This window comes from Gymnoscopelus braueri (assembly GCF_963280865.1).
Source record: "Gymnoscopelus braueri genome assembly, chromosome: 16".
Lineage (NCBI taxonomy): Eukaryota > Metazoa > Chordata > Actinopteri > Myctophiformes > Myctophidae > Gymnoscopelus > Gymnoscopelus braueri.
In genome coordinates, this window is record NC_137616.1 from 14892788 (window position 1) to 14919295 (window position 26508).

General features: G+C 42.7%; 2 protein-coding genes across 2 annotated transcripts in view; both read left to right on the top strand.

The window, feature by feature from the left end:
* cdk19 (cyclin dependent kinase 19) overlaps window positions 1-23956 on the top strand; it is an 83070-nt gene extending 59114 nt beyond the window's left edge. Inside the window, exons 5-13 of the mRNA XM_080453430.1 lie at window positions 3707-3764; window positions 4700-4831; window positions 10085-10228; window positions 11671-11740; window positions 11979-12051; window positions 13425-13522; window positions 13753-13828; window positions 17705-17950; window positions 23544-23956. Coding sequence (XP_080309556.1) covers window positions 3707-3764; window positions 4700-4831; window positions 10085-10228; window positions 11671-11740; window positions 11979-12051; window positions 13425-13522; window positions 13753-13828; window positions 17705-17950; window positions 23544-23669 — 1023 coding nt within the window. The 3' untranslated portion in view covers window positions 23670-23956. The remainder of the gene's footprint in view (window positions 1-3706; window positions 3765-4699; window positions 4832-10084; window positions 10229-11670; window positions 11741-11978; window positions 12052-13424; window positions 13523-13752; window positions 13829-17704; window positions 17951-23543) is intronic.
* On the top strand, window positions 5627-6442 carry LOC308103805 (serine/arginine-rich splicing factor 6-like; the record flags this gene model as incomplete). Its single annotated transcript, XM_080453979.1, has 1 exon — window positions 5627-6442. The coding sequence occupies one exon, from the start codon at window positions 5627-5629 to the stop codon at window positions 6440-6442; it is 816 nt and encodes a 271-aa protein (XP_080310105.1).
* Window positions 23957-26508: the final 2552 nt, after the last annotated feature.

The window sequence follows — 26508 nt, forward strand, 5'->3', positions numbered from 1 at the left end:
GAATTTATAAAGTCCTCAGGGGTTCTTTCTTACCCCCCTTAGCTTTATATTTTGTGTCAATAAACAAAGCCTAGTATGCAGCTGTTTCCAATGCTTTCAGTTAGATTGCTATACAACACTCTGGTAATAGAGTTCAAGCACTAGACCAGGGGTTTCCTTTCCATGTCAAGGACCTCCAACCAAAGTAATAGTAACTAGAAAAAGTGCTCCTCGGAGCACAGGTCTCCGCCAGGTCAGGTAAGTTATTGTGGCCTCCTGGTGGCGCTATAATAGGCCAATGTGAAAAGGGTGGCATTTCTTCCTCGGCCTAGTGGGAATGTGCGTGCAAATTTTCACGGAAATCGCACGCCGCGTTCATGATTTCAGACATTTTGTTCAAAACGGACCAATCCTGCAAACTTTGGAAGTCAACCTTAGTCAATCAGGATGGAATATGAAATATCAGACAGATGCGTCTTGATCACATGACTATAGAGATACTGTGTACCGATTTGCGTGATGTTTGGATAAAATCTGAAGGATTAATATCCAAAAATGTATTTGACATAAGTCGGCCTCCTGGTGGCGCTGTAATAAGCAGATGTGAAAAATGCAGTGCAGATGTTTTTCCTTGGCCTCTAGGGAGTAGGCGTGCAATGTTTCACGCAGATCGGTGCAGTTATAGTTAAAAATGCAAATCGGCCTGTTATAGCGCCACCATGAGGCTGATGTGAAAAGTTGTAAGTGCCATTTCTTCCTCGGCCTAGTGGGAATGTGCGTGTGCAATTTTATGGAAATTGCAAGCTGCGTTCATGATTTGAGGCAGTTTGTTCAAAACGGACCAATCCTGCAAACTTTGGATGGTAACATTAGCCAATGCGGATGGAATATGGGAAATCGGACAGATCAGGGTTGATCACATGACTATAGAGATACTGTGTACCGATTTGCATGAGGTTTGGTTAAAAACTGTAGGAGTAATGGGAAAAAATGGGTTTTGCACAAATCGGCCTCCTGGTGGCGCTATAACAGGCCCATGTGAAAAATTTGAGGCAGAGGTTCTGAATTGGCATCCAGGGAGTGTGTGTGCACAGTTTCGCAGCGACCGGGCCAACGGTGCCGGAGATTTGGTGCTAACACACAGACAGGACACACGGACAGGACACACGGACGGACGGACACACGGACACACGGACACATGGACGGACGGACAGGGGCGAAAACATACTCTCTCGCCATGCCTTTCGGCCTGGCGGAGACAATAAATAGCCATATCCTCTGGCTGTGGCCCCCCGATTGCAAAAAGGCTTAAAAAAAAGCTCACAATGTGTCACTGTGCTTGTATATCGGCTATTTTTGCTACTTTTGAATTTAAAAACACAAAACACCAGCATTGTGTGGCCAGACCCGATGTCCCAAACCATTGAAGATGTTGATGTACTGAGATCTGTTGAGGTGTGAGAGTATTTCTCTTTAGGCTCTCATTTGAAATGCTTAACCTCCATTAACCCTATTGCATCCCTATTCTGGAGCATGTCATAATAGGTGAACATTCGGCAGAAAATAGCAGATCTACAAGCTCACAACACGTCGCAATGACGCTTTGTGTGAGGTTGTAGATTGGCTATTTTCGGCGAAGAGATTTGGTGTTAAGGGAATAAAGGAGGGGGCCAAGTACAGTCAACGAAGTCTATATGGTCTAACCCATTAAAACCGGGAATCTGTGTCATTTTAGATTTTAGCTATATAGCAACATACGTTTTTCAGAAGACACTAAGGATTTAGAACAGTGGTTCTCAAAAATAGCAGATCTACAAGCTCACACTTTGTGCCGTGCTGTGAGCTTGAACATCTGCTATTTTTTTTCTTTTTTTTTCCACTTAAACCCCAGCATCGGTATTGTGGGGAAAGCTTTGGCTGAAAATAGCAGATCGAAAATAGCAGATTGACAATATCAAAAATAGCAGATCGACAGAATCGAAAAAATAGCATATCGACAATATCGAAAATAGCAGATCGACAAGCTCACAACGCGACGAGCTGCATCACGTTGTGAGCTTGTCGATCGGCTATTTTCCCCACAATAACAGAAAATACACTAGTATTGAGCCCTGAGGGACCCATATGGTGTGTTTACCCATAAACACGGTGCGCGCCGGTTACCCATATGGGTTAAGAGGTCAACTTTCACTTTAGTTTCAAAACATGCCACGGCGCTCACTTTGAAAACCAGTGCACTAGAGGAAATAAAAAGAATATCCCAGATCTGAGCCTATTAGCTGCAGTTAGGCCTTCTTAGAACCTGAACATCCCCGGGTCTTCACGGTCCCATCAAAGAGATCCACTCCCCTTTGTGTTTCTCTGACAGTAGTGTGTAGCGTTGTGGGGGTGAATAATAGGCTTCATTGTTAGTGCCGTTTCTATAGCGACAGGACCTGTTTTGCAGAGCAGAACTGAAAGCCGGTGAGACTTCAGAAGATGCACATTCTCCCAAAGTTCTCCCCAGAATACGGATGCTGGGGTTTTGAAGTGGTTAACCTCAATCTGGCCGATATGCTACAAAATGAAATGTCACAATACTTTTGACCAAATACCTCAATATCAATATCATAGTGTGACTGATTCACCCACCCCTCCCCCGTTTCTGTCATTTTGTTTAACTTCATGAAGTACCCTGTTCCCTGGGGCGTCCCTGTTCTGGGGCATGTAGGCGAACATTCTGCGAAAATACCCAAAGAGACCTGGTGTAGAGGGAAAGAAGTAGGGGTCCAAGTACAGACACCTGGGAGACCCCGGTCAACAAAGTATATAGGGTTTAAGTAATTAACTTTTTTTTATTTTTATTACAGTTTAAAGCTAATTCTTGTTTCTTTTTCACTTTACTGGATAGTACAGTAGAGTAGTGGAGGATGGCAGAGTGCAGAGAGGGATTGCTATGCAAGTCTGGTGTGATCGGATCTGGTCATGGTTTTGAACCATAGAGTTATAAACCCACCTATTCATTTCAATGACAGTGGCTCACCAGCGTTTGAAGCACCCGGAAGAACGTTCTACTTCCGCATTTTTCTTCATTTGAGCACCAAATCTTGGTGCTCAAATGCGGAAGTCTTAAGCACCGAGCAGGCGCACTAGGGTTTCAAGTGGTAGAAGCATGCGCAGTGGCGTTTTTTAAATGTGGAAGTATTGCAATCCCAGATTTGACCACCAGGCGACGGCAGCCTGGTGGTCAAGTTTTACAGTGGTTCCGGGGGGCTTGGTTTGAACACATGACATGTGCTTGTAGGGTTTGAGTCTGTCCTGTGTGACCTCTGAACCAGCCAAGGAAAGTCACACATTTCAGCTCGTCATGTGCTTTCTTTTGCGTGCTACCGATTCTTTGAGCCAAAACGTCCCATTAGGAAATGTGGGACACACAACCAGGTGGTCAACAGGGTCCTGCTCCGACCCCATTCATTCCCATGGAAGGGATTCCTTGACGGCTTACAAAGTACAGCAAACGGACTGACTGACTGACACGCTCATGTGGACCCACGCAGAAAATGCTGCGTTGTATTGTAAAGCTGCTTAAATAAGAGTAGCCACTAAATGACATGTGTCTTGACATGTGTTGAATTCTCTCTCTCTCTCTCTCTCTCTCTCTCTCTCTCTCTCTCTCTCTCTCTCTCTCTCTCTCTCTCTCTCTCTCTCTCTCTCTCTCTCTCTCTTTCTCTCTCTCTCTTTTCTGTAGAAACCAGCCAACATTCTGGTCATGGGGGAGGGACCTGAACGGGGAAGAGTAAAGATCGGTAAGAAGGACTCAACCTCCCCTGGGAGATATTGTAAATGACTGACTATTGACCTGGTTATTCATCGCTCCACAGAAAGAGGTTTAAGCATCGCAGAGAGTAGCATTTCTATGCAAATGTTCAAATGTTCAAATCTATGTGTCACAATTACCATAAAGGCTAAATCCAAAGTGGTAGTAGTGGTATGATTCGTTGGACTGTGAACCGCTTAAGCTGTTCATTACTACTCAGCTGATGCAATGGAGTGCAACTGGACAGTTTTAAAATAAATTCTGCATATAGTTAAAAGCAACATTACTTTGATAAATATATATATATACATAACTTTACCATCTGGTGCTAGCTAAGGTGAGTGTACCTGTTTGTGTATGTACCCCAGTAGAAAGTGCTACTGAGCACTTTTGGCCTATGTTTTAACTGCCCCTGTAACAGTCCAAGACATGTCCACTCTCTGCAAAGAACAGGGGATAATATTGTCTTATGTGACAATGCCCTCATTCATCTGCAAGATGTTTTTTTTACATACAGGGCCATGTGAGAAGATCGCATCTGTACCTCCAGGTCAAAGAGCATTGTAATATAAACAAGACTTGACCCATGCCAGTATATGTACATAATCATATAACTATACTAACACTCTTAATCTGTGTAATCATATAGATAATGTGTTTGTGTGTATGAATCATATGACATGACATGATACAGTGGTAAGCAAGACCAGGCAGAACAAGAACAGACGAATGCGGTACAAACAAGTTCTGCAACACTTAATCAAACTACAGGGATGGGTCAAGTCTTGTGTATAATATTACAAGCATGCTTATACTGTCCAACAGCTTTGGACAGCGGCCCCTTGACATTCCATCCATATCATTTGTTTTATAGTAGGTCTGTTTGCTAACTGTCCCTATCTCTCCTGTCCTTTCACTGTGCAGCTGACATGGGTTTTGCCAGACTCTTCAATTCTCCTCTCAAGCCACTGGCGGACCTCGACCCCGTAGTGGTGACCTTCTGGTACAGGGCTCCTGAGTTACTGCTAGGGGCCCGACACTACACCAAAGCTATTGGTCAGTGTGTGTGTGTGTGTGTGTGTGTGTGCGTGTGTGTGTGTGTGTGTGTGTGTGTGTGTGTGTGTGTGTGTGTGTGTGTGTGTGTGTGTGTGTGTGTGTGTGTGTGTGTGTGTGTGTGTGTGTGTGTGTGTGTGTGTGTGTGTGTTTGCACAGTTACATTTCAGTCTGAGAGTGTAAACATAGACCCGTAACATCTGCTTTGTAGACTATTAAAGGGAAACTGTCGATTTTCCAGGAGATCAATAATATAGTGTATCCTATGCCTTCTGTGTATTTCTATATGAAATGTTGCCATTGCAAAAAAGTTGCATCAAACGCATCGTTGTCTCCGCCAGGCCGAAGGCGTGGCCGAGACTATTTTTAATTTCCCTTTAACGGAATGTACAGAGTGACAAACCGACTCCCACCACAGACCCTTGTGTCCAAGGACCAGGCTGAAGGCAGGGGGGAGATTATATTTCGTCCCTGTCTGTGTATCTATCTGTGTGTGTGTGTCTTTGGGCAAGACTGACGTCGTCATTATGATGTCAGTACTTGGATGCCATTCTGTAGCCATGTGGAACTCCATATTTGGTCAAGCCTGACATCATCAGTGTGATGTCAGTACTTGGGTGCCAGTCTGAAGCTGTGTGGAACTCCATATTTGGGAAAGGTTGATGTCATCAATATGGGTAGGCCTGGAAGATAAGAGCTCCACTGAGTGTCCCTTTGTAGTTCTGATTAAGTTCGCATCGGTTCTCTTTTAGCTTTTGACTTATAGATTGAACTAAATATCATTCAATATTCTCAGAAATGCCCCGTGTATATATCGGCAAGCTTAGTTATCATGTCCGGGAAAAGGACATTCAAAGACTTTTCAGTGGCTTTGGCAAGTTACTGGAGATTGACCTGAAAAATGGATATGGCTTTGTAGAGTTTGAGGACAACCGAGACGCCGAAGATGCTGTGTATGAACTGAATGGGAAGGAGCTGTATGGGGAAAGAGTGATCATCGAACATGCCCGAGGACCACGGAGAGACCGGCATGCATTCGGTGGCGGCTACAGAGGAGCACGCGGCAGTGGCTACAGCAACAGAAGAAGCCACAGTGGGAGGGAGAAGTACGGGCCCCCCGTGCGCACAGAATACCGCCTCATCGTGGAGAACCTGTCTGGCAGGTGCAGCTGGCAGGACCTGAAGGATTTCATGCGGCAAGCCGGTGAGGTAACCTACGCCGATGCCCACAAGGAACGAAGCAACGAAGGAGTCATCGAATTCCGATCCCGCAGCGACATGAACCGAGCCATAGAAAAGCTGGACGGCCAGGACGTCAAGGGGAGGAAGATCCGTCTGGTTGAAGACAAACCTCGGCGCCGCCGCTCTCATTCTGGAAGCAGGTCCGGGTCTCGTAGCCGGCGTCGCTCTCGCAGCAGAAGCAGAAGAAGCAGGAGCTCCCACTCGAGGTCTCCAACCCATTCAGAGAGAAGACACGAGAGACGTGCCAAGACTGCCTCGAAGTCTCCATCTCCCAGTGAGGACCGTCGGCCCTTGAAGTCCCCACCGGCTAGGTCAGCCTCTCACGCCTCTTCCAAGTCCCCTGCCAGTAACAGATCAGCGTCCCAGGACTGACATCGCTGTTCCCAAGACGGACTGACCACCACTGTTGCCAAGACGGACCACCGCTGTTGTGAAGTACTGAAGCATAGGAGAATTTGTAATGAATAAATAGCAGTTCACCCTAATCAGACACATTTAAAGCTGCAATCCATAACTTTTTAGTGAATAAAACGTTATTTTAGAGTAGAGTACGTTAATTCAATATAATTACGGTAACACCAGGATTTGATTTGCTGGGGGAAATGGGGTGGGAGTCCATAACTCTGTTTGTGATATCCCCCCTCTGGTCATTCATTTTTAATCATCAGTGGGGATATGTTTTATCCCTGCTTCTGGTCAGACTGAATTAAATACATTCATTTCCTTTTGGGAAATGTTTATATTTTTTGATATTTATTGTTTGTTCGATATTTATGTTTGACAACATCACAATTTAATTATTTAAAAACGAATGTAAACCACATTAACCCCAGCATCCATATTTTGGGCAACAAAAAAAAAGAAAATCTAATTGTTTCAAATTATTTTCAAAACATTTCAAATCTCCTTTTTATTTCAAAAATAGCGAACGTAGCAAGATCTACAAGCTCTGTGAGCTTGTAGATCTTTCTATGTTTGCTATTTTTTGTATGACAAAGTATATAGGGCTTAAGTGGTTATGAAAATGTCCCCCATCAGTTTTTTTACTAATTGAACCCTGACTACACAACTGCGGTGGTAGGAGGTGGTCTCCCTGCTCTTCTTCTACTGAGACATTTAGATCCTGTGGTTGAGTAATGAGTAGGACCCCTACTGGTTGGCGAGGTATTGCATGAAATAACTCCTGCCTTGCCAAACACCTGTTAACAGTAAACATGTAGGTGCTTACGCATGGGTTCTGTGGGTTCCTAGGTAGGATATGAAAATTATGGATTGCAGCTTTAATATTGACTGGTGTGCTTTTAGATTTTGACATCTAAACTGATTTTAACCATAAATGATTGTATCTCATGTATTGTAGTTTCAAAAAATGGATTGCTTAGTATTTAATGATTTTTCCTCTGTAATAGCGTTGTAAATGTCTTGTGCACACTGCCAGTAGACCACAGATGTACCTCCACACATTTTTTTTTTCACACGCTTTATACTTTTTAAAATATTAATTTTTAATGTTAGAATGGAAGTCAATTGGGCTCTTGTTGGGCTGAAATCTTGCCCACATTTAGAGTCATATGTCATAGATATGTCATGTATTATTTCGTATAGTATAGCACAGTTGTTCTCAACCTTTTCAGGCCGTGACCCCCCCGAAATAATCATATGTGTACTGGGGACCCCCCACCCTGACAAGCTCCTTTGAGTGTAGGTGTTGGGGCATTACATTTAGTTTGACTCAGTTCCACAGATAAATATTGTGAAAATAGCAGCTCACAACGCCTCGTATTATTTGACAATTTGGCCAATGTTTGACCAGTTTCTATAGTATAGTTTGTTGATGACTTTTGATGCAGTATTAGCCTTTTTTTTCTTTTCTTTTTTTAGGTATTAAAAGTCATTAAATTGTTACTTCACTGTCATCTGGGGACCCCCCGAAAATCACATGGGGACCCCCCTGGGGGGTTCCAACCTACAGGTTGAGAACCACTGGTATAGCACATAAATGGAAGGTTGTAGAATTACACACATTCACAGTGTAATGCATGTTTGGAGGTAACATACGTGTTTAACGTTTCCTTCTTGATATATTCATTGACTTCTTCAAAGCTGATGAATTTGGGTTTCAAAACATCTGTGTTTTGTTTCAATAAACCATACAATTCACAGAAATGTACTCAGACTGTAGGGAACTACTGTACCAGTAGCATCTGGCTATGATTGGCTTCCAAAGTTTGTGGGGGTGGCCGTTTTGCACAAAATGCCACGCATCATAAATGCAGCGCCCGATTGCTGAGAAACTTTGCACGCACATTCCCACTAAGCCAAGGAAGAACTTCCATCCCGAATTTTTTTAATCTCCTCATGGTGGCGCTACAACAGCCTCCTTCAAACTTCACGTTTTGGCCTATAACTCTTGAACCATAGGTCGTACAATCAACATATTTTCTTCCCCTGGATTAGGCCCTGTTTGTGCCAGACGTATGGGCCCTGTATAGGCCGTATAGGCCCTGTTTGTGCCAGATAAAATGTTCTGCCATAGTGTGTTTTCTTCAAAACACAGTTTTTGCAACTACTACAGATTTTGTCCAAAACTCACACACATCAGTGAACACATTATCTCTGGGGTCATGTGTTCAAGATGTGGGCAAGTTAGATTTTTCAGTTCCCATTCTAAGTGGCTATGACCAAAGTTTGCGGGCCCTGGCTAGGCAACCCGGCCTGGCGGAGACCTGTGCTCCAACTTTTCTGGTTTATTTTCTTTTTTTCTTCTTTTTTTTATCGGGGAAAGACCAACATGTCCCGCTCTAATTGTGCCTCCTCAAATTCTGGCTTGCATGACACCCCTGAACACTACATGCTGTTCTGTGGTGGTGGCTTTAACAGTCAGATCAGATCTGTATGTCATCACAATTTGAGTTCAGGGGAGAAAGAAAACAAACATTTACCCATCTGATGTAACCACATGTATCACTGGTGCTATTTAGGGCGAGCACCTGTGTGCACAGCGCTTCCACGGATGTTAAGAGTTGTTAGGGTCGGGTTTAAGGGGCTGTCCACACCAAGACGATAGCTATAAATATGTTGGATGTGGATGGCGGAGTCCACACCACAACTGTAACGACAACGAGAGTGGCGAACGGTATCATTATCTTTATAGTTATCATTCTTTACACAAGTGGCTACTTCCCATTACAGTTGTTTCATTGACTCAGGCACAGCACCCCTCTACAGGTATCCCAGAACCTCAGACTTTAGAAACCCTGACCCTAGCCAAAGCCTGTTGTGTATACTTAGGTCTGTATTAGTGTATTGGGCTAGTCAAGTACAAAGTCAAGAAGCTATATAGTACAGTACAGTACACCCTCACCATCTCAAAAATTGTCAAATTTCTTTCTCGAAAATAGCACACCCACAAACTCACACTGCGTCAAGCTTCTAGATATCCTATTTTAGACGCGTTTTTGGACATTTTAAAGAATTTCACCTATGATGACCAAAATAGGGACACCACTGTTAAAGTGGCTAACCATTAGTCCAGGACATGTTGATCTGGTACCGCATTGTGTGCTCATTCAACTGCAGGTCACAGTACTATACGCTGTGTGTCAGTATGCATTCTCTGGCTTGTACTGGTGTTGATGTGAATAAAATAAAATGTTAATTGTTCCCCTAGGCCTAGGACAACTTTCCTTCTGTATTCAGGTATTACTTTATGCAAAAGTGTGACAAGGCTCTACCATAAAATCAGATGAGGGGCAATGAATGGCACATTAAATCACAGACCTTTGACGTCCAACTTCCCTATGTTCCATACCGACTAAAATACTGCAGCTCAACAGCACCCTAATGTCTCTCTTTTCTCTCTCTCTCTTTCTTTCACTCTCTCTCCCTCTCTCCTGTGCGTGCGTGTGTGTGTGTGTGTGTGTGTGTGTGTGTGTGTGTGTGTGTGTGTGTGTGTGTGTGTGTGTGTGTGTGTGTGTGTGTGTGTGTGTGTGTGTGTGTGTGTGAATGCCACAGACATTTGGGCAATTGGCTGTATCTTTGCAGAACTGCTGACATCAGAGCCCATCTTTCACTGTCGCCAGGAAGACATCAAGACTAGTAACCCCTTCCATCATGACCAGTTAGACAGAATATTCAGCGTCATGGGCTTCCCAGCAGGTGTGTGCATACCAGCAGTATGTACTAGATTTTTCTTCAAAACACACTTTTTGCTACTGCTCTTACAAATCGTGTCCAAAACTCACACAAATCGGTACACATTAACTCTGAAGTCATGTGATCAAGGCACATGACATCAGGCAGATTCTTTTCCAGTTGGCTATAACTGCCTTCCAAAGTTTGCAGGCCCTGCTAGTGGTCCCCGCGTCTCCATCATTTGTGTTCGGATAGACGCTTGACAAAGCTGGATGCACTGTGGTGGATTTGAACTCGCAGCCTCCGGGGTGGTGGGCAGGCACTTTACCACTGCGCCACCTGAGCACCTGCTTAGACAAATTTAAAGGAGTAGTTCACCCCAAAAAAAATCGTATTTTCTATCAATTACACTCCCCATGAAGCCTTGAATTCATGGAGATTTTTTTGTTTTTGACGCATTACTAAGCCAATAATTTGATGATCGGCAGAGTCTCCTACTGAGTCTCCTACTGACCGATGACCCGGTCATCAAATTATTGGCTTGCATTAATAGATTAATGCAAAAAAAAAAAAAAATGTCCATGAATCCAAGGCTTCATGGGGTGTGTATATTAACTCTTTGACTGCCAGAGTATTTTCATAAAGTACTCCCCCAGTGCCAGCAATTTTCGTGTTTTTTTATTTTTATATTTTGAATTTTTCTCATGAAAATAATTTAAGGACACATAATGTAAAGACCCAGCACAAATCCGCCACTAGAGCGCAGCACATGACAGCTTTGATCATGTCGTTGGGTCTCTCTCACCCTTCTTCATAGATTAGACAAGGAAAAACATGAAAACGGATGTGACGTCCCCCCCATTGTTTTGATCGGCGAAAATTACGTTGTGATATACGACGGCGATGACTGATCGTCACCCAGACCATAGATTATAGAAGAGAAACTGTCCGTTTGTCCGTCATACCGTGTGAAAGACCGTTTATTTACCTATTTTGGACGAAAATGACTGGGGAAAAGAATCAAAAACCGGAAACGGAATCCAGGTCATGAAACCGGATGCAGATGTCCGTGAAGTAAGTGGAACTCGAGAATAACATTGAATATTAAGCAGCATAGCGCAATCAGAGATTAAACAATGAACGCGCGTCCAGCGCGTCGAGCGCGTCGACGGCCAACTGGACAAAGTAGCACTTGACGCGTTATCGCGTCGTCCGCAGTCAAAGAGTTAAGAAATAATAAGAAATATTTTGGGTGAACTACTCCTTTAACCCCCGTAAAGAAGTCAACAAGATTGCATTTTCCTGGGTTCCTCCAGCACACCACAGTTATTCGAAACATAACCACTGTGAATTCATTATAGTTGTATCTGTAACTTCGAAACATAACCACTGTGAATTCATTATAGTTGTATCTGTAAACTTACATTGTAAAGCATGCATTTTCTGTCGTTTTTTTAATCCCTCAGATAAGGACTGGGAAGACATCAGGAAAATGCCGGAATATCCCACGCTTCAGAAAGACTTCAGGAGAACAACGTGAGTAGACACCGAGGCTCTAACCATCTTTCAAGTAATCACTAGACAGAACCTATTCTGTGTGTTTGAACATTTCTTGAAATTTGCACATGTGGAGGGTGTGAAAGGTCTTGTTTTAATTAAAATGTCAGGTTTCGTAAAAAAAAATTAATTCCCCCCCCCCCCATTTATATACTGTATATAAACTGTTTTAAAAAATATTCTGTGTATGCCTCTGCTTGTGTTTCATACACTACAGGTATGCAAATAGCAGCCTAATCAAATACATGGAGAAGCATAAAGTTAAGCCCGACAGCAAGGTTTTCCTCTTGGTGGGTATATACTTCTACTGTAGTTATATTTACTTTAGCTGTGGATACAGGGTTTCTAGTTCACAGTTCTGGGAAGTATGTAAACATGACAAATGAGTGTGATAAATTGCACAAAAAGTATGAGAAAATTAAATATGACCAGAAGTTAAGCTCTAGAAACGATGCACATGTTGATGTTTCTTTGGTTCTGGTCTATACTGTATTCTGTAAGTTGGCGGTTGGTCTGTATTCATCGCTGTCCCTACATCCCCTTTCATGACAATTTTGTACTGATACTGTATTTTGTCTATCTAAAAAACATTTGACTTTAGAAATCAAAAATGTGCAGGAACTTTGTATTCTGTATACATACAGTACAGTATACCTGTATGTGTCCAGCAATTATGAATATGAACAAAGTCACAGACGGTTATTAAGATTCTTAATGTCACAGCCGTTACTGTATGTTTCACGGAGACAAAGACCTAGGTTTGAATCAGACTTGACGTGTGACACTTGAACTGTCGCACGTCATCGCCTCTCCTCCTGTTTTCATTCCAGCAGAAATGACTCGTACACTCTCTACTCATTCTACTATTTTGCCCCATAGGGATGCTAGCAGAGTCTCTCAGCTCAGCTGCTACGATTTGTTCTTTTATTTCTCACTGGCAAGTTGTTAACTCATTGAGTGCCCAAATTATTTCTGGCTATTTCTGGCCATTACGATTTTTGTTTTGTTTTTGTTTTTTAAAGTGCTTAGGAAGCGAGATACAGCCTTTTTCAGTTATAAGTTAAACAAGGAGTGGATGGAGCTGCAAATCTTCAGATAATGATATCTTGGGTTCTGAACAAATATATATATATATATATATATATATATATATTTTTTTTTGTTTATTACTTTTTTCAAAAATACGTGAAACACGTTATTGGCACGTTGCACCATAGCGTTAAAACACGTGAAACACGTGGCACTCAACACGTGGCACTCAATGAGTTAAGAGCTGTTTGTTTTTTTCGTCCGGAAAGACGAATGTGAAGAATGTGTACAGCTGTGGCCAGAACTTGTCTAAACATTTTGTACAGTACATGTCAATAGGATTATGTTAAAAGGAATGTCACTCACACTGCAGAGCAAGTACTTCAATCTACTTGCCGCCTCAAAATTCCTACTTACCCTGGCTAGGGGGTACTATTGACACTCACAATTCAGTCTTTGCACTTTTCATATTTTGTTTTATAGATTTGTCATTATCGCCACGATACGTAATCTTGCAATCTTTCATAATCTGGGCCGTGACGATATTGCAATACATATCGATGAATTGATCACTGAAATAGATATTCTCTGAAAATGCACATGGCCCATTGGCCTGTTTCATTCATGCCCTCAGCTCCAGAAACTCCTCACAATGGACCCTACAAAAAGGATCACATCTGAACAGTCACTGCAGGACCCCTATTTCCTGGAGGACCCCTTACCGACCACTGAGTGAGACTTGAACACATTCTTAATTTTTTGGGTTAACATTTTCCCTTCACGGTCAGAGCTGTATTCCATTATTGTAAATGTACAAAGGGCTGAATGTTTTTGTTCTTCTTTTTGTCTTTGTGGGAACAAGTTTTGGTTTGCTAAATGGATAAAAATGTGTGTCTGTTTGTGCCCACAGTGCACAGCAAACAACTAATTCAGTCCTATCTCTTTTTTATTTCTTTGTCCAGTGTGTTCGGGGGCCAGATCCCCTACCCTAAACGAGAGTTTCTAAATGAAGACGAGCCCGAGGAGAAAACGGAGAAGGTAATCATCCCATGGCACTGTGGGACATAGAATTAACGGACATGAAACTGTATTTTTGTTTTTGTGAGCTGACCACAGTGGCACATGGATTCCGTCTTTCACAGGGGGAATATAATTTCTCAGCCGCCAAAGTGGTTTTCAGAATAGAGGCACTAATTTGGAACAGTCCATTTACGTCGTCCATTTTTAGCTACCGGTATTTAGCTGGTGCTCTCATCCAGAGAAAGGACTCAGGTTCTTGTTAAAGTTTGCATGAACCCTAATATCTGTAGTATGAATAAAGTCTTCAGGGTGCAGTCACACCGAACTTAGATTCTACCTATGCAGGCCGATTCTGCCAATACTTTTCAATGGGAACGGAGTGTTTTTTTTGCCATTCGTGGATTTCCGCAAAAAAACGCTCCTTTCCCATTGAAAAGCATTGGCAAAATCCGCCTGCATAGGCAGAATCTAAGCTCGATGTGACTGCACCCTCAGACATAACCCTATATGTTATGTCAACAAATGTTTTTCAAAATGTATTTTAGTGTGTAAGCAACCTACCAGGAGTTGTCTGGTTTATCTACTTCCTTTGAAAGTAAAGTCAAGTCTAATCCTTAAATGCAGTAATGCACACAATGAATTGTACATTTCTTATTCATAATATCGTTGTAATAATAATTATTCTAAACAAACTTAAAAGGATGCAACTGCCCAATGATATTTCAATATTTATTGTATTGTTTGTTTATTATTTGACAGCGACCATAAATACAATATATTGCACCGGATATAGCTACAAGCATCTGTGGTCCCTGGGAGAGGATTTTCTGTGACACACAATTTGGGGCAGTATAAATAATAAACAAATTACATGACAAGACAGTTTACAAGACAGTTTATAAAATAGAATAAACAATAGACCTGTCCTAGATGTACAAGCTTGTAGCAAGTAGGCCCTGCTAATAAACAGGCATAGAAATAAATCTATACTGCTGATTCTGTCGTCATGCAAGCCCAGAACGGTGCGATGCGTAAGCCTTTCGAAGCAATCTAAGATTACTGTCGAGAGACAGGAGTGATAGAGGAAGCAAAACACAAGCTGGCCAAACATGAACAGCTGACTTCAACCTCGAAGCAGAGAACAGAGGTCAAACCACCTTTCCAGGTTATCATCGCACGCTTTTTTTTCAGATGTCAGCGTCAACTGCATGTCCTGTATCGCAAGTCACAAGTCATATAGTCTGGACGCACACATGTACGCATGTCCGGGGCAAAAGAGAGGAGCCTTGTCCGCCGTGCGGAGCCAGTGGATCCCATCTCTGGAGCACAAATGTGCCCCTGCAGACCACATGTTGAATCCCACCAGTACCATCTCTCTTGCAGTGTGTTTCACCAATGCCACCAATGGCTATTTTGTCCTCTAAGGCCTATTTTATACTTTCAACATTTTCAGAAAAAGTTATATAATAGTATATATATATATATATATATATATATATATATATATATATATATATATATATATATATATATATATATATATATATATATATATATATATATATATATATATATAATACAATATTATTGTAACAATATTGATATTTAGCTATTTGGTCAAAATATCGGGATATCTGATTTTGTCCATATTGTGCAGACCCACCTTTACTGAAGGTGGCAGATGGCATCTAGTGGCATCTAGTGTGTTTGAGCAAGGTGAAGGGCACAGCGTACAGTAGTACACTGCTCCCCCTATCTAGCTTCTGCGAATCCCCAGATCCTGCAGCACGTTTACAGCAGCTGCTGTCAAGTTGGCAACACCCGATACAAGTAATGTATACACACACTACTAGCCGCTCCCCCAGGAAGGCTGTGTGAACCCCACAAGCCCCCTCTCTCTCTCTCTCTCTCTGTCTCTCTCTCTCTCTCTCTCTCTCTCTCTCTCTCTCTCTCTCTCTCTCTCTCTCTCTCTCTCTCTCTCTCCTTCATTGTACCACAAACTCCCCCGCAGGCTGAACATATGAACATATGAGGGAGACTTCTTTTGAGTTTGAATATCGTCCAAAACTGTTACTTTTACTAATTCAAATAAAAAAAGAGCAAAAATGGCAGATCTACAAGCTCAAAACACGCCACGATGTGACACGTTTTGAGCTTATAGATCAGCTACTTTTGCTACTTTTGTGTGACACTGTAGTATGACGAAATAGGGCATTCATTTACGAAAAAACATAAAAAGTGAAAATATGTTTTGCAAAACATGATGGACAACTGTTACTGTGTGGCTTGTTATTATGACAGACACAAAAAATGATCATATACAATTATACATGACTGATGTGCTGCCCTAGCATTGCGCAAAAAGAGTCCTGCAACTTCTCTGTCTCTCTCTTTCTCTCCCCCCTCTCTCTCTCTCTCTCTCCTTCCACCACTCTATCCACCGCCGCAGGCTGGGCATGAGAGAGCCTTATTGTTTTTGCCAGTGGGCTCACGTGTCTAGGTCCCGTGGGGAGCCTGTGAGAGGTTTGTGAGCCAGGCTCACAGCGTAATTCCTGTAAATCATCCCAGAGCAGAGCTATCGATGGCTCCAAACTGGAACTGGAACACAACGTCATTGACTGATTGCCGACCTTTAGTTCACTCTGCTACTTGGTGGCGGCATCAAATGCGGAGCCTGCAGTTATATACTGTAACTGTATGTTACAAGAATATACAGTATGTACAGTACAGTATCACATTTTAAATTCGTCAGTTACTGTATGTCCACATTATATGAGCTTGTGCAAGAAAATAATGTCACCCTTTTGTTACACCTGTAAACCTGTCATGTGACAATGAGTTGAAACAATGTAGTCACAAAAAAAACACTGCATCGACAAACCTGACAATACATGATAACCAAAACATGTGAATGCGACATGTTTTGCGTCCACTATTAATGCTACAATGGAGATGTTCTAATGTTACAACAGGTACTGTATTGTGCATGTTTAGCAGTTCAAAGGAGCAAGCAGTGTCCTTTCCTCCACATGTAGTCAGCAAGGATCTTGCACACACACACACACACACACACACACACGCATGCACGCTCTTACATTGTTTAGTTCTAACAAATAGAACAGGTGGCTTTGAACAGAGTCACTAAATGTTTTCCAGCTGTTAGCGTAGTCACATGGACTGTTAGCAGCCCCCCTTTGTTCACATTCCACAAGGGGGAGGGGCTAAATTGTTCTTCTTTCTTTGTTGTTCTCTGTATTGGAATACATTTTTGGGTAAATAAGCTCTTTGATCAATGTACTATAACAAGACTTCTGGTAGCACTGCAGTATTGCCAGCATTAATGCATAACAAGAATTTGGAGGCATTTCTCGTTCATAAGAGGGTAAAAAAAGAGTGAGAGTGGACATGCAACATGTAGGTCCTGAGGGCGATTCCAACCTACCATTGAATTATCACTTTTTTTTTCTCGTACTTTTGAGGTGAAGCAACACAGGCCTGCAATGCGAAATTGAGCCAGGGACATTCAAATGGCCGACACGTTTCTCTGTTTGATATAGTATGCTTTTCTTCCCTTACAACTAGACTGACATGTCTCGTCTCTGTCGAGTGGAAACCTCATTTGTCCACTTTTCAGGATTAAAATTCCAAAGTAGCAAAAGTGGCAGATCTACAAGCTCACAGCGTGTCGCTTCGCGCAGCGTTTCGAGCTTGTGGATCTGCTACTTTTTATACTTTAGTGTGACGCTGTAGGCTGCAGTATGATCGAGTAGGGCTTTAATTCACGAAAAAAAACTCAAAAAGTTAGAATGTGGAGACAATATAGTGTGCTTTTCTTCCCTTACAACTGGACTGATATATAAGTCTTGGCTCCCCCCCCCCCGCCCCCCCTTTCAGAACCAGACCCAGCAGCACCAGCAGACGACGGGACAGACGCAGGCTCAGACCCAGCAACAGACGGCTGCTCAGCAGGCGCCCTCCCAGCAGAGCTCGGCGCAAACCAACGGCACCGCCGGTGCCACAGGGGCCACCACCGGCGGAGGACTGCAACATGGCCAGGACCAGGGACCCCCCAACAAGAAACCTCGTATCGGACCCTCCGGCACCTCCTCAGGCACTGGGGTGCTGCAGTCAGAGTACCAGGTTATTACCATTAATGTCCTAGCATTTTTTTGTTATGTTTTTTTTTATCATCATTTCGTTTTTCTGCCCAATTCAATCGTTTTACCTCTACACCACCCACACGCCCGATGTACAATTTCGTTGTACAATTGTAAGTACAATGAGCAGGAATTTGTTACAGAACCAACATGAGAAAAAAGCAATACATTTAGGTGTTCATAATGTCCCAAAGCCCATAATTTGGCCTTTTATACAAAACATTCCAGTGTTCCACACGCACACGCACGCAGGCCACGCACGCATGCACACACACACGCACGTGCACACACACACGCACACACACACACGCACACGCACACGCACACGCACACGCACACGCACACGCACACGCACACGCTCATACATACAACATACCGTACAGCTCTAGCAGTCATGTAGCAACAACAGTGTTGCAATCAGAAGGGATAATTGTTTAGCCTGGTAAACCCCCCTCCCTCCGGAAATCTCATTTGCATTTGATTTCAGGAAGGAGTCTGGGATTGCTCAGGGAGTAAAGCTGCCCGGTCCGCTGCGTGTTAGAACCAATCAGCGGCTGCTAGGGGCGGGATCATCCAATCACCTGCCAAGTAGCTTGAAAAAATGAAAACGCCGTCCGTCATCGATTCTGCTACCGAAGTCTCAGATGGAAGTAGGCTGCGAAACAAAATGTGTTTCGCAAGCTTCTTCCATTTTACGTAGTCAGGTTAATAATTGTTAGCTACAGTACAGTACGTATTTTGTGGCAGCCACACTGTTTAGTAACTTGTTCTGACTTTCTCTTGCCAAGATAAGACTTCTTGTTTTCGCTACTCATCCAGCTGAGTGAGGGACTGTCCATTCTAATCTTGAACTAAAGGTGACCACACACTGTACAGCATGTTATCGGCTGTCTTAGATGTTCTGTTCTCTCAGATGAGTGTCCATATCGTAGCATCATCATCTGTTTTTATATGTCTGCAGACTCCTGTCCAGGACAGGCTTCAGACGCGCCTCCTCAGGAGACTTGGCTCAGTTCTGAACCCATTTGATTTGGCTTTAGGAACCCGTTGCGACCGCATGCCCTTGCTGACGTCGACCCCGGGCAGGGTTCAAACCCAGCCATCCGCACGAAAGGCGTGTGCTCTAACCGCTACACTAGGGCGGACCCATGTCCATACCATAGCATAAACGTGGCAAAGTCTTTGGTCGTAAGTGTCTTGGGTCACTTAGTGCGACTGACAGGGTCAATAACAGCAGTCTACAAGCTTCTCCATCTCATTGTGGGTTTCTATAGTATGGGTCTTCAACAGGTGGTCCGGGACCCCTAGGGGGTCCTTGGAGTTACTACAGGGGGGCCGCCAAATATTTGTGTGATAGGAACTTATTTTTTACATGAACCACTTGAACCCTAGCATCCCTATTCTGAGGGTAACATTGGCCAAAAATAGCAGATCTACAAGGTCACAACGCCTCGCAGCTTGTAGATCGGCTATTTTCGGCAAAGAGGTTTGGTGTAGAAGGGAAAAAAGAGCAGACCAAGTGCAACGGTCAAGTTTAGTAAGTAGTGGGTTTAAGTGGTTAAAGGTCTGAAAATAATTAATAGAAAAGTCAACAAACAACGTTTTTTTTATTGACACAAGACTGATGATAGTGCTGTCAAACAAGTCTATGAAACCATCTATGAAATCTATGAAAAAGTTCAATCTGCAGCACAATTTTATACAATATGTAGTGGGGGTCCCTGCTTCATCTCTCTCTCAGCTAAGGGGTCCTTTGCCTGAAAAACGTTGAAGACCCTCCCCTGTTCTATAGGGTTATGGCCATGTCAGACATTTTGGCTACATCATGGTGGTGCCAAGACTACTGTAAGTCAGTGCCAGCTACCAACACGTAAAGATAAAGGGAAGGCCATTTTTGTGTTAACAGAGACTGCTATCGGTCTCTGCAGACAGTTTCGTTATCAGCTCCCTTTGGAGAATCGCCAACCCATGTTGTCCTCTTCTGACACGTCAAGTTTTGTTTTGTGTTTGTGTCAAACTGAACTGTGCTAGCACAGGCAGACAAGGTGGCTAATCATGATTTTATCCTTTTCACATCGCACAGTGTGACATTAAATGTAACGTAAGATGGCCAAAATCATGCATTGCACAAGCAACTTAATACCCATGTATCGCAGTGATTCAACAAATATGTGATTGTCCCTTTTCTCTTTCTGGTAGATTATCTAAAGGCAGTCAGACCCCTTTCACTATGTCTTAAAGGGACCACAATGGAAATAAGCCTCCAGCACAGTTAAAGCACTTTGAGCTGCATGTTTTGTATGAAAGGTGCTATATATAAGGTTTAGTATTATTATTATAGTATAATAGCCATGCCAATCAAGTAGTATCTAAGAGATCATGTGTTTTAAATTCACATTGGCCTGTCAATAACTTTGACAGCAAAACATTGTCCTGTCTGCTCGTTGTTGTTTCACAATCTTGGCGCCAGCACTATCTTTGGCTCTGGGCCTCTGGCTCTATATGAGAGAGAGAGTGAGAGAGAGAGAGAGAGAGAGAGAGAGAGAGAGTGATTTCTGTGCAGTGCAGTGCATGTTGAGGTGCACACCGCTGGTTAGGATCATGTGCTGCTGGTGCTCTCAGGTTATATATATAACACAGGGCTGCGGCTGCATGTGGGCAGCTGGTAGGCTCTTCAAAGTCAGGCCTCAGCAAATGTATAAATATCCTGCTTCAATGAGCAGGCAGAGCGGACTGACAGACTAGTAAACTGGCTGTCAATGCCTCACGATCAGTGTCCTACTTCTCTCAATGCATTGATCCATCTGCCCCGTGCAATCCCACCGTTGCGCCACTCTATCCCTGCAATTTTAATGAATTGTGGGAACCCCACCCCCATTCAATACAATACATATGACTGGTATACAGAATATGGTTGGAGATACTGTATTATGCAGTCAGCTGACAGCCTATATCCAAGCATTAAGATTGGACTGGGCCAGGGCTGTTTTACAATGTGTTTGCGACTATACTGTAGTGTTTATACAATAGAGTACAGTTACCAATGTATTACATACATGGAGACAGTGATGGGTTTTCCTTCATGATGGTGTACGATCGTCATACCCCCAAGCCCTGTTTCAGGTGCAAAAAACTGCTAAACACAATTTAGAGCGGCCATTAGAGGGTTTCGTTCTTTTTCCCATTGTAACCGTTGCCTGTACTGTAGAAGCCCTTTATAAAAAAGCTTTCCTCCATTAAGTATTTAGGGATGATTTCTCTTGTGGTAGGAAAGGAACCTTAATGTGCTTATTGGCTGGTTTTGCTTCTTAGTGGAACCTCCCTGATGAACCCTTGGTTTGTGTCTACAGCTGTATCAGGTGAGTTTGTAGTGGATGATGCCTCATCTCTGGACCCTTGTGTATCACTGCTGTGCTAGAAACCAATAACACCAGAGCTGGCCTCTATCTCCCCTATAAGTCTACCTTTTCCTACTCTTTTTAAAAAGAATAGACCTGATTGAAATGGTAGAAGTTTTCCCAGAGGGATAGCTTTAACCAATCTGACGAAGGAAGAAATGAACATATCATATCATAACTTTAGTTTTGTTTAGATTTACTATCAGGGCCCATGGTCTGGGAGAAAGTGTGCAGGAGATCAAGTTGCCGTTGTAATCCTTCTTTGGTTGGAGACTGCAACACCAGATCATCTGCAAACAGTAAGCATTTGACTTCTGTGTCGGCTAGGGGGATGCCCGGTTCTAATGTTTTTGCCAATTCATTGATGTATATGTTAAAGAGGGTTGGACTCAGGCTGCATCCCTGCCTAACCCCCCGGCTTTGGGAAAAGAAAGTCTGTGCGTTTTCCATCAATCTTTACATCATTTGTTGTTGGTGTACATTGATTTTATGATGTCAAAGGTTTTCCCTCCAATGCCGCTTACCAACAGTTTGTACAACAGAACCGTGTGCCAAATTGAGTCAAATGCTTTTTTGAAGTCAACAAAACAGGAAAACGTTTGCTTTTGTTTTTGTTTATTTGGTTGTCAACTAGGATGTTGAGGGTGAAAATATGGTCTGTTGTACGATAATTTGGTAGGAAGCCAATTTGTGATTTGTGTGAGGTTTCTGTGAGAGAATTCTGTGATTGACGATCATGCAGAGTATTTTCCCAAGGTTTCTGTTAGATACTGTATCTCCATAGCTACAAACAGGAGTCAAAGGTCGACTACTAAGTGGGACCAGTAAGCTGGTGGTTAATTAGAAAGAGGCATGCACTCAAAATTGGAGCTATGGACCTGTACTACAGTATATATCTCAATACAGTAAGCTAGCAGTAATCACTAATTTAGACTTAAGAGATTATAAAGCTTTGGAGGTAATTGCAGGAAAATCGCAGTGAATTAGCTTGGAAGCCTTTACTAATTTGGTTAGAAGCTGCACCTCAGATGGGAAATAAACCCCAGTGTTAGATGCTTTTCAGAAAAGAGTATTTTGAGGTACTGTTATACACCTATGTAGGTCACTGGCTATGAGACTTGTTGGACTAATGTTTTGCATTTTAAACGGTCTCAAAGGCCTTTCTGCCACTTTTGACTTTTTTATTGACATATATTCATATGCAAAGCAACTGCACACAGCCAAAATAATAATACAAACAGTGAAACTGATTAAATTGTTCTGTAACATGAACACTTGAGATGCAAATATGTCATTTGTAGAAGCATAGCTGTGTTGTTGCTACACTGTTGCTTCACATCGTCCCAACTTTGGCCGAAATTATCGGTGAAAATAAAAGTAAATTTTTCCCCCCAAATAAATAGCAAATCAAAAAGATTCGAGTTATACTTACAAAAATTTTATAGCTGATCTACAAGCTCACAATATGTTGAAGCGTTAGTAAAAAAAAAGATAGGACTTCTTTTAACAGCTGCCATTGTAGAATACACAGAAACCAAAGCCTTTTCCTGCTGGTGTCTCAGTGCCTACATACAGTATCAGAAATGGCTTTAACCACCTTATAACTAGTGGCTCATAAAATGTATCAGTGAAGTGGCCTCGCTAACCATGTGGGTCACCACTTGCTCTCTCTCTCTTGCTCTGCGGTTCATGTGTGTTGGCACGAACTTACGTAAATTCAGCTGTCTAATTGCACAGACAGAGTTAAGTCCACAGAAAGTCCTTCGTTAGTTATTTTTAGAAAGAATGACAACTTCCACATCACCAGTGGTAGCGGTTCTTGATGATCAGAATTGAAGAACGCTGTTTCAGATGCCATTACCGACTTAACCACATGAATCCTGGCGTTCCTATTCTGTACATAATAGTATTAATAGGCAAACGTTCGGCAAAAATAGCAGATCTACAAGCTCCCCAATGCTTCGACGCGTTGTGAGCTTGTATATCGGCTATTTTTGCTATTTGACTTACAATGAAGTGTATAGGGTTTAAGCGGTTAATATAATTGTAAACCTTGGAATGTATACCTCCATTTGAAACTAAGCTATCATGTGAGCAATGTCCAGCAGTGCATGGGTGATCATGCAGGTTTAACAATAATTCAGGTCGACTCTGTGATCACAATCTTCTCTCCGACAGCATTCCGGCTCCCGCCTTGGTTACCAAAGCAACGTCCAAGGTTCCACCCAGCCCCAGAGCACCATGGGATACTCGTCGTCATCGCAGCAGAGCTCCCAGTACTCCCACGCGACCCACCGCTACTGAGAGGCTCCCAGTCACTCCCCAACCAGCAGAGGAGTTATGCCCACTTCCTTCTCCTCCTACTCAGTCCTCCCTCTCCCTCCGAACCCGCTCCATCCCATCTTCCGTTCCTGCACGGATCCTTCCCTCCACGGGGGTGCTGGGTCCGTCCCACCTCATCCCCATCCGCCGTGTCAGGCTTGTCACCTTTGACCTTTCACCTTTGATGACCTCAAACTCTACGATGGAACCCTCCACCCCACTCCCCAAAGGGCACTGCAATATGAAGGCAACTCAAATATAGGAACCAAAAAAACTACACAAAAACATGAATCCCGCCTCCAGGGCGGGTACTGAGAAACCATGTAAGATAGAATTGGTTTGAAGAAGGAAAAAAACGAAAAAATAATGGGGGGGGGGGGCGTACCCTTATCACAAAGACTAAGAACTATGGCACTTATAGAAACATGTTCTTCAAGAGGAAGAATCGCAGCTGTGTTCATATGTATATTATATAGCACCTTTTTTCTATTGGATTTCTTTTGTCTGTTTGCTTTTTTGCTTGTTTGATAGAGTTTTAAGGTTTACCTTGATAGTTGATGTCATTGTAAATATTGTTCAATACTGAAGCGATGGGATGAAACACGCAGCCCTTTACTGTCATCACTATCGTTCATTGTACTCTTAAAGCCTTGTTTGTACTTCATCACATCATGGTGGCCCTTGCCGTAAACGCCACTGTCTCGTGAAAAAATACAAATTGGGCTTAAACTTTGAATAATCAAAATGACATGGAGAAGAGGTATGAGCCAAACCTGTCCTTTTTAAGTAAAATTAGAGAGCTTCTACTCTCCCCAATATTTGTACACAGTAGATCAGCTTCCCCGCTGATGTACGTGCAGGGAAATCAGAAATGCGCAATTTATCTTAAGCTACTTGTTATGGGTTTTCTATATTTAGACCTGTTTGTCTAGATTTAAATTTTGAAAGAAAAAAAAATGTTGTCTTTCCACGGTCTATAAGTTCTACACGTTCTCGCTTCTGCTCCTCTACCTTTTGAGATGCCACATCCAACAAACCAAGCTATTCAACAAATGTGGGTAAGAAAAGACATGTAGCACTTATTTTCAACGACTAACACACCATTTTAAGGACCCTGAATGTTTTACCATTTAAGGCCGGCAGCTATTTGGAGTGCTGGCTTCCAGTGTTAAGGTGTTGCTGGTGGTGGAGGTGTTCGTTTGAAACGCATCCTATCATTGGACAAAGAAGACCTTTTAAAGGTTACCGAACGTGCGCATAAAACTATACAGGGCAGCTAACAGTACAGTGCACCCAACCCTGCCCTCGACCATGACCCAGTCCCTGTTTGTTCCTGAGACTGTTACTGCCTGATGTCAGTGTCCTTTATTTTCATTTTGATATTTTTTTTAACTCTTGCTTTTGTTTTGTAATTATTTGGTGTATTTTTATTTTGTTTTTATTGTTGTTGTTATTATTATTATTGCGTGTATTGTCTCACTCAGTCAAAGAACTGTACTGACTGCTGAACTCATCTGCAAAAAGAGCTGGAACAAATATTCTGTGTGAGCCCTGCCCAAACTTTCCCTTCTCTTCCACTCCTCCGCCCCTCTGTCTGGCTGTGCACTGACTAGTAGAAACCCAGGTAGAGAAGTGAGCTAAATCAAAATGTGCTCCTCTGAGAATGGATGCGTTCTTTAATCTTGAGAAACGGAGAGCCGAAGAAAGTCTGGTGCCGATTGTGTTCAGTGGGAACCCAGCAGGCTGTCTGGTTCACAACCAGAATGCCTATAAGGAAACCTCGGGCTGCACAGTTCAACTTACATAGGAATGAACACATGCAGTTGTGATTTAAGCTATATATGTTTTTTGTGTGCCTCTCTAATATATATTATACAGTATTATACAGTGTGTGTATACTGTATACAGGTATAGTCAGTGCAGGACATCTTCAAGTATTTTTTTTCTTCCATCTAGTTCCATCCAATCTGGGAACCCATCGCCAACTGAAAATGAAAAACAGTGCCCTCTGCTGTTTGTTTAACGCAGTGCAGAAGCTGTTCTTGAGAGATTAAGTTCCATCTGGTTGTTGTTTGTACCCCCTCTACGTCTATGCCAAGTACACTCAGCCATGTCTCTTTAGTTTTTGTGTTAATGAACTAATGAATTATGTTGATAATCATTGAAATATCTATAAGAGTTAGAGGACATCTTCAAGCACAAGCCCCCCCCAGTCGCAACGCCTTTTCATTTCACACTGGTCCTGTTCAAGTCACGTGCCAGCCTGTCAGCCGGGTTGTATTAAAGAACGCACCCAATGACTCAAAGTGTAACTGTACTGCATATATGCTCTGATGCAGATGTGGAGAGGAGAGAAAAAAAAGCAAATTGGCAGCGGGATTAAGAAATACTGACATCTAGAGGATGAAAAGAAAACTGGACTTCTGGACCTCTGGGACGTGTTTATTACAAGGCTCAAGGAGGTTTTTAGCAAGACATTCAAGACATTTCTTTGCGAGACGACTCTATGAAACTGCCTTTTGTGGTGTCCAGAATTCACCAGCCCACGTTGCGCTGGTGTAACACTGCTGATGGTCACCGCTGTCTTTTGTCACAGTTGGAGATAGGACATCAGCTTCTACTTTCTGGAAGAGAATACGGACAATAGTTTGCATTTTACAGCAGGAAGTAATACCTTTGAGGGTTTGTTGGTGTCTTTTTGGCCTCTGGCGCAAGTTAGTATGATTTCAAAATTTGATACGTTTTACTGCAAAAATGCTGTTCAGTGGTTGCACCCTGAACTACGTAGATATTTCTGTGCAATATGATGCAAAAGAGTCAG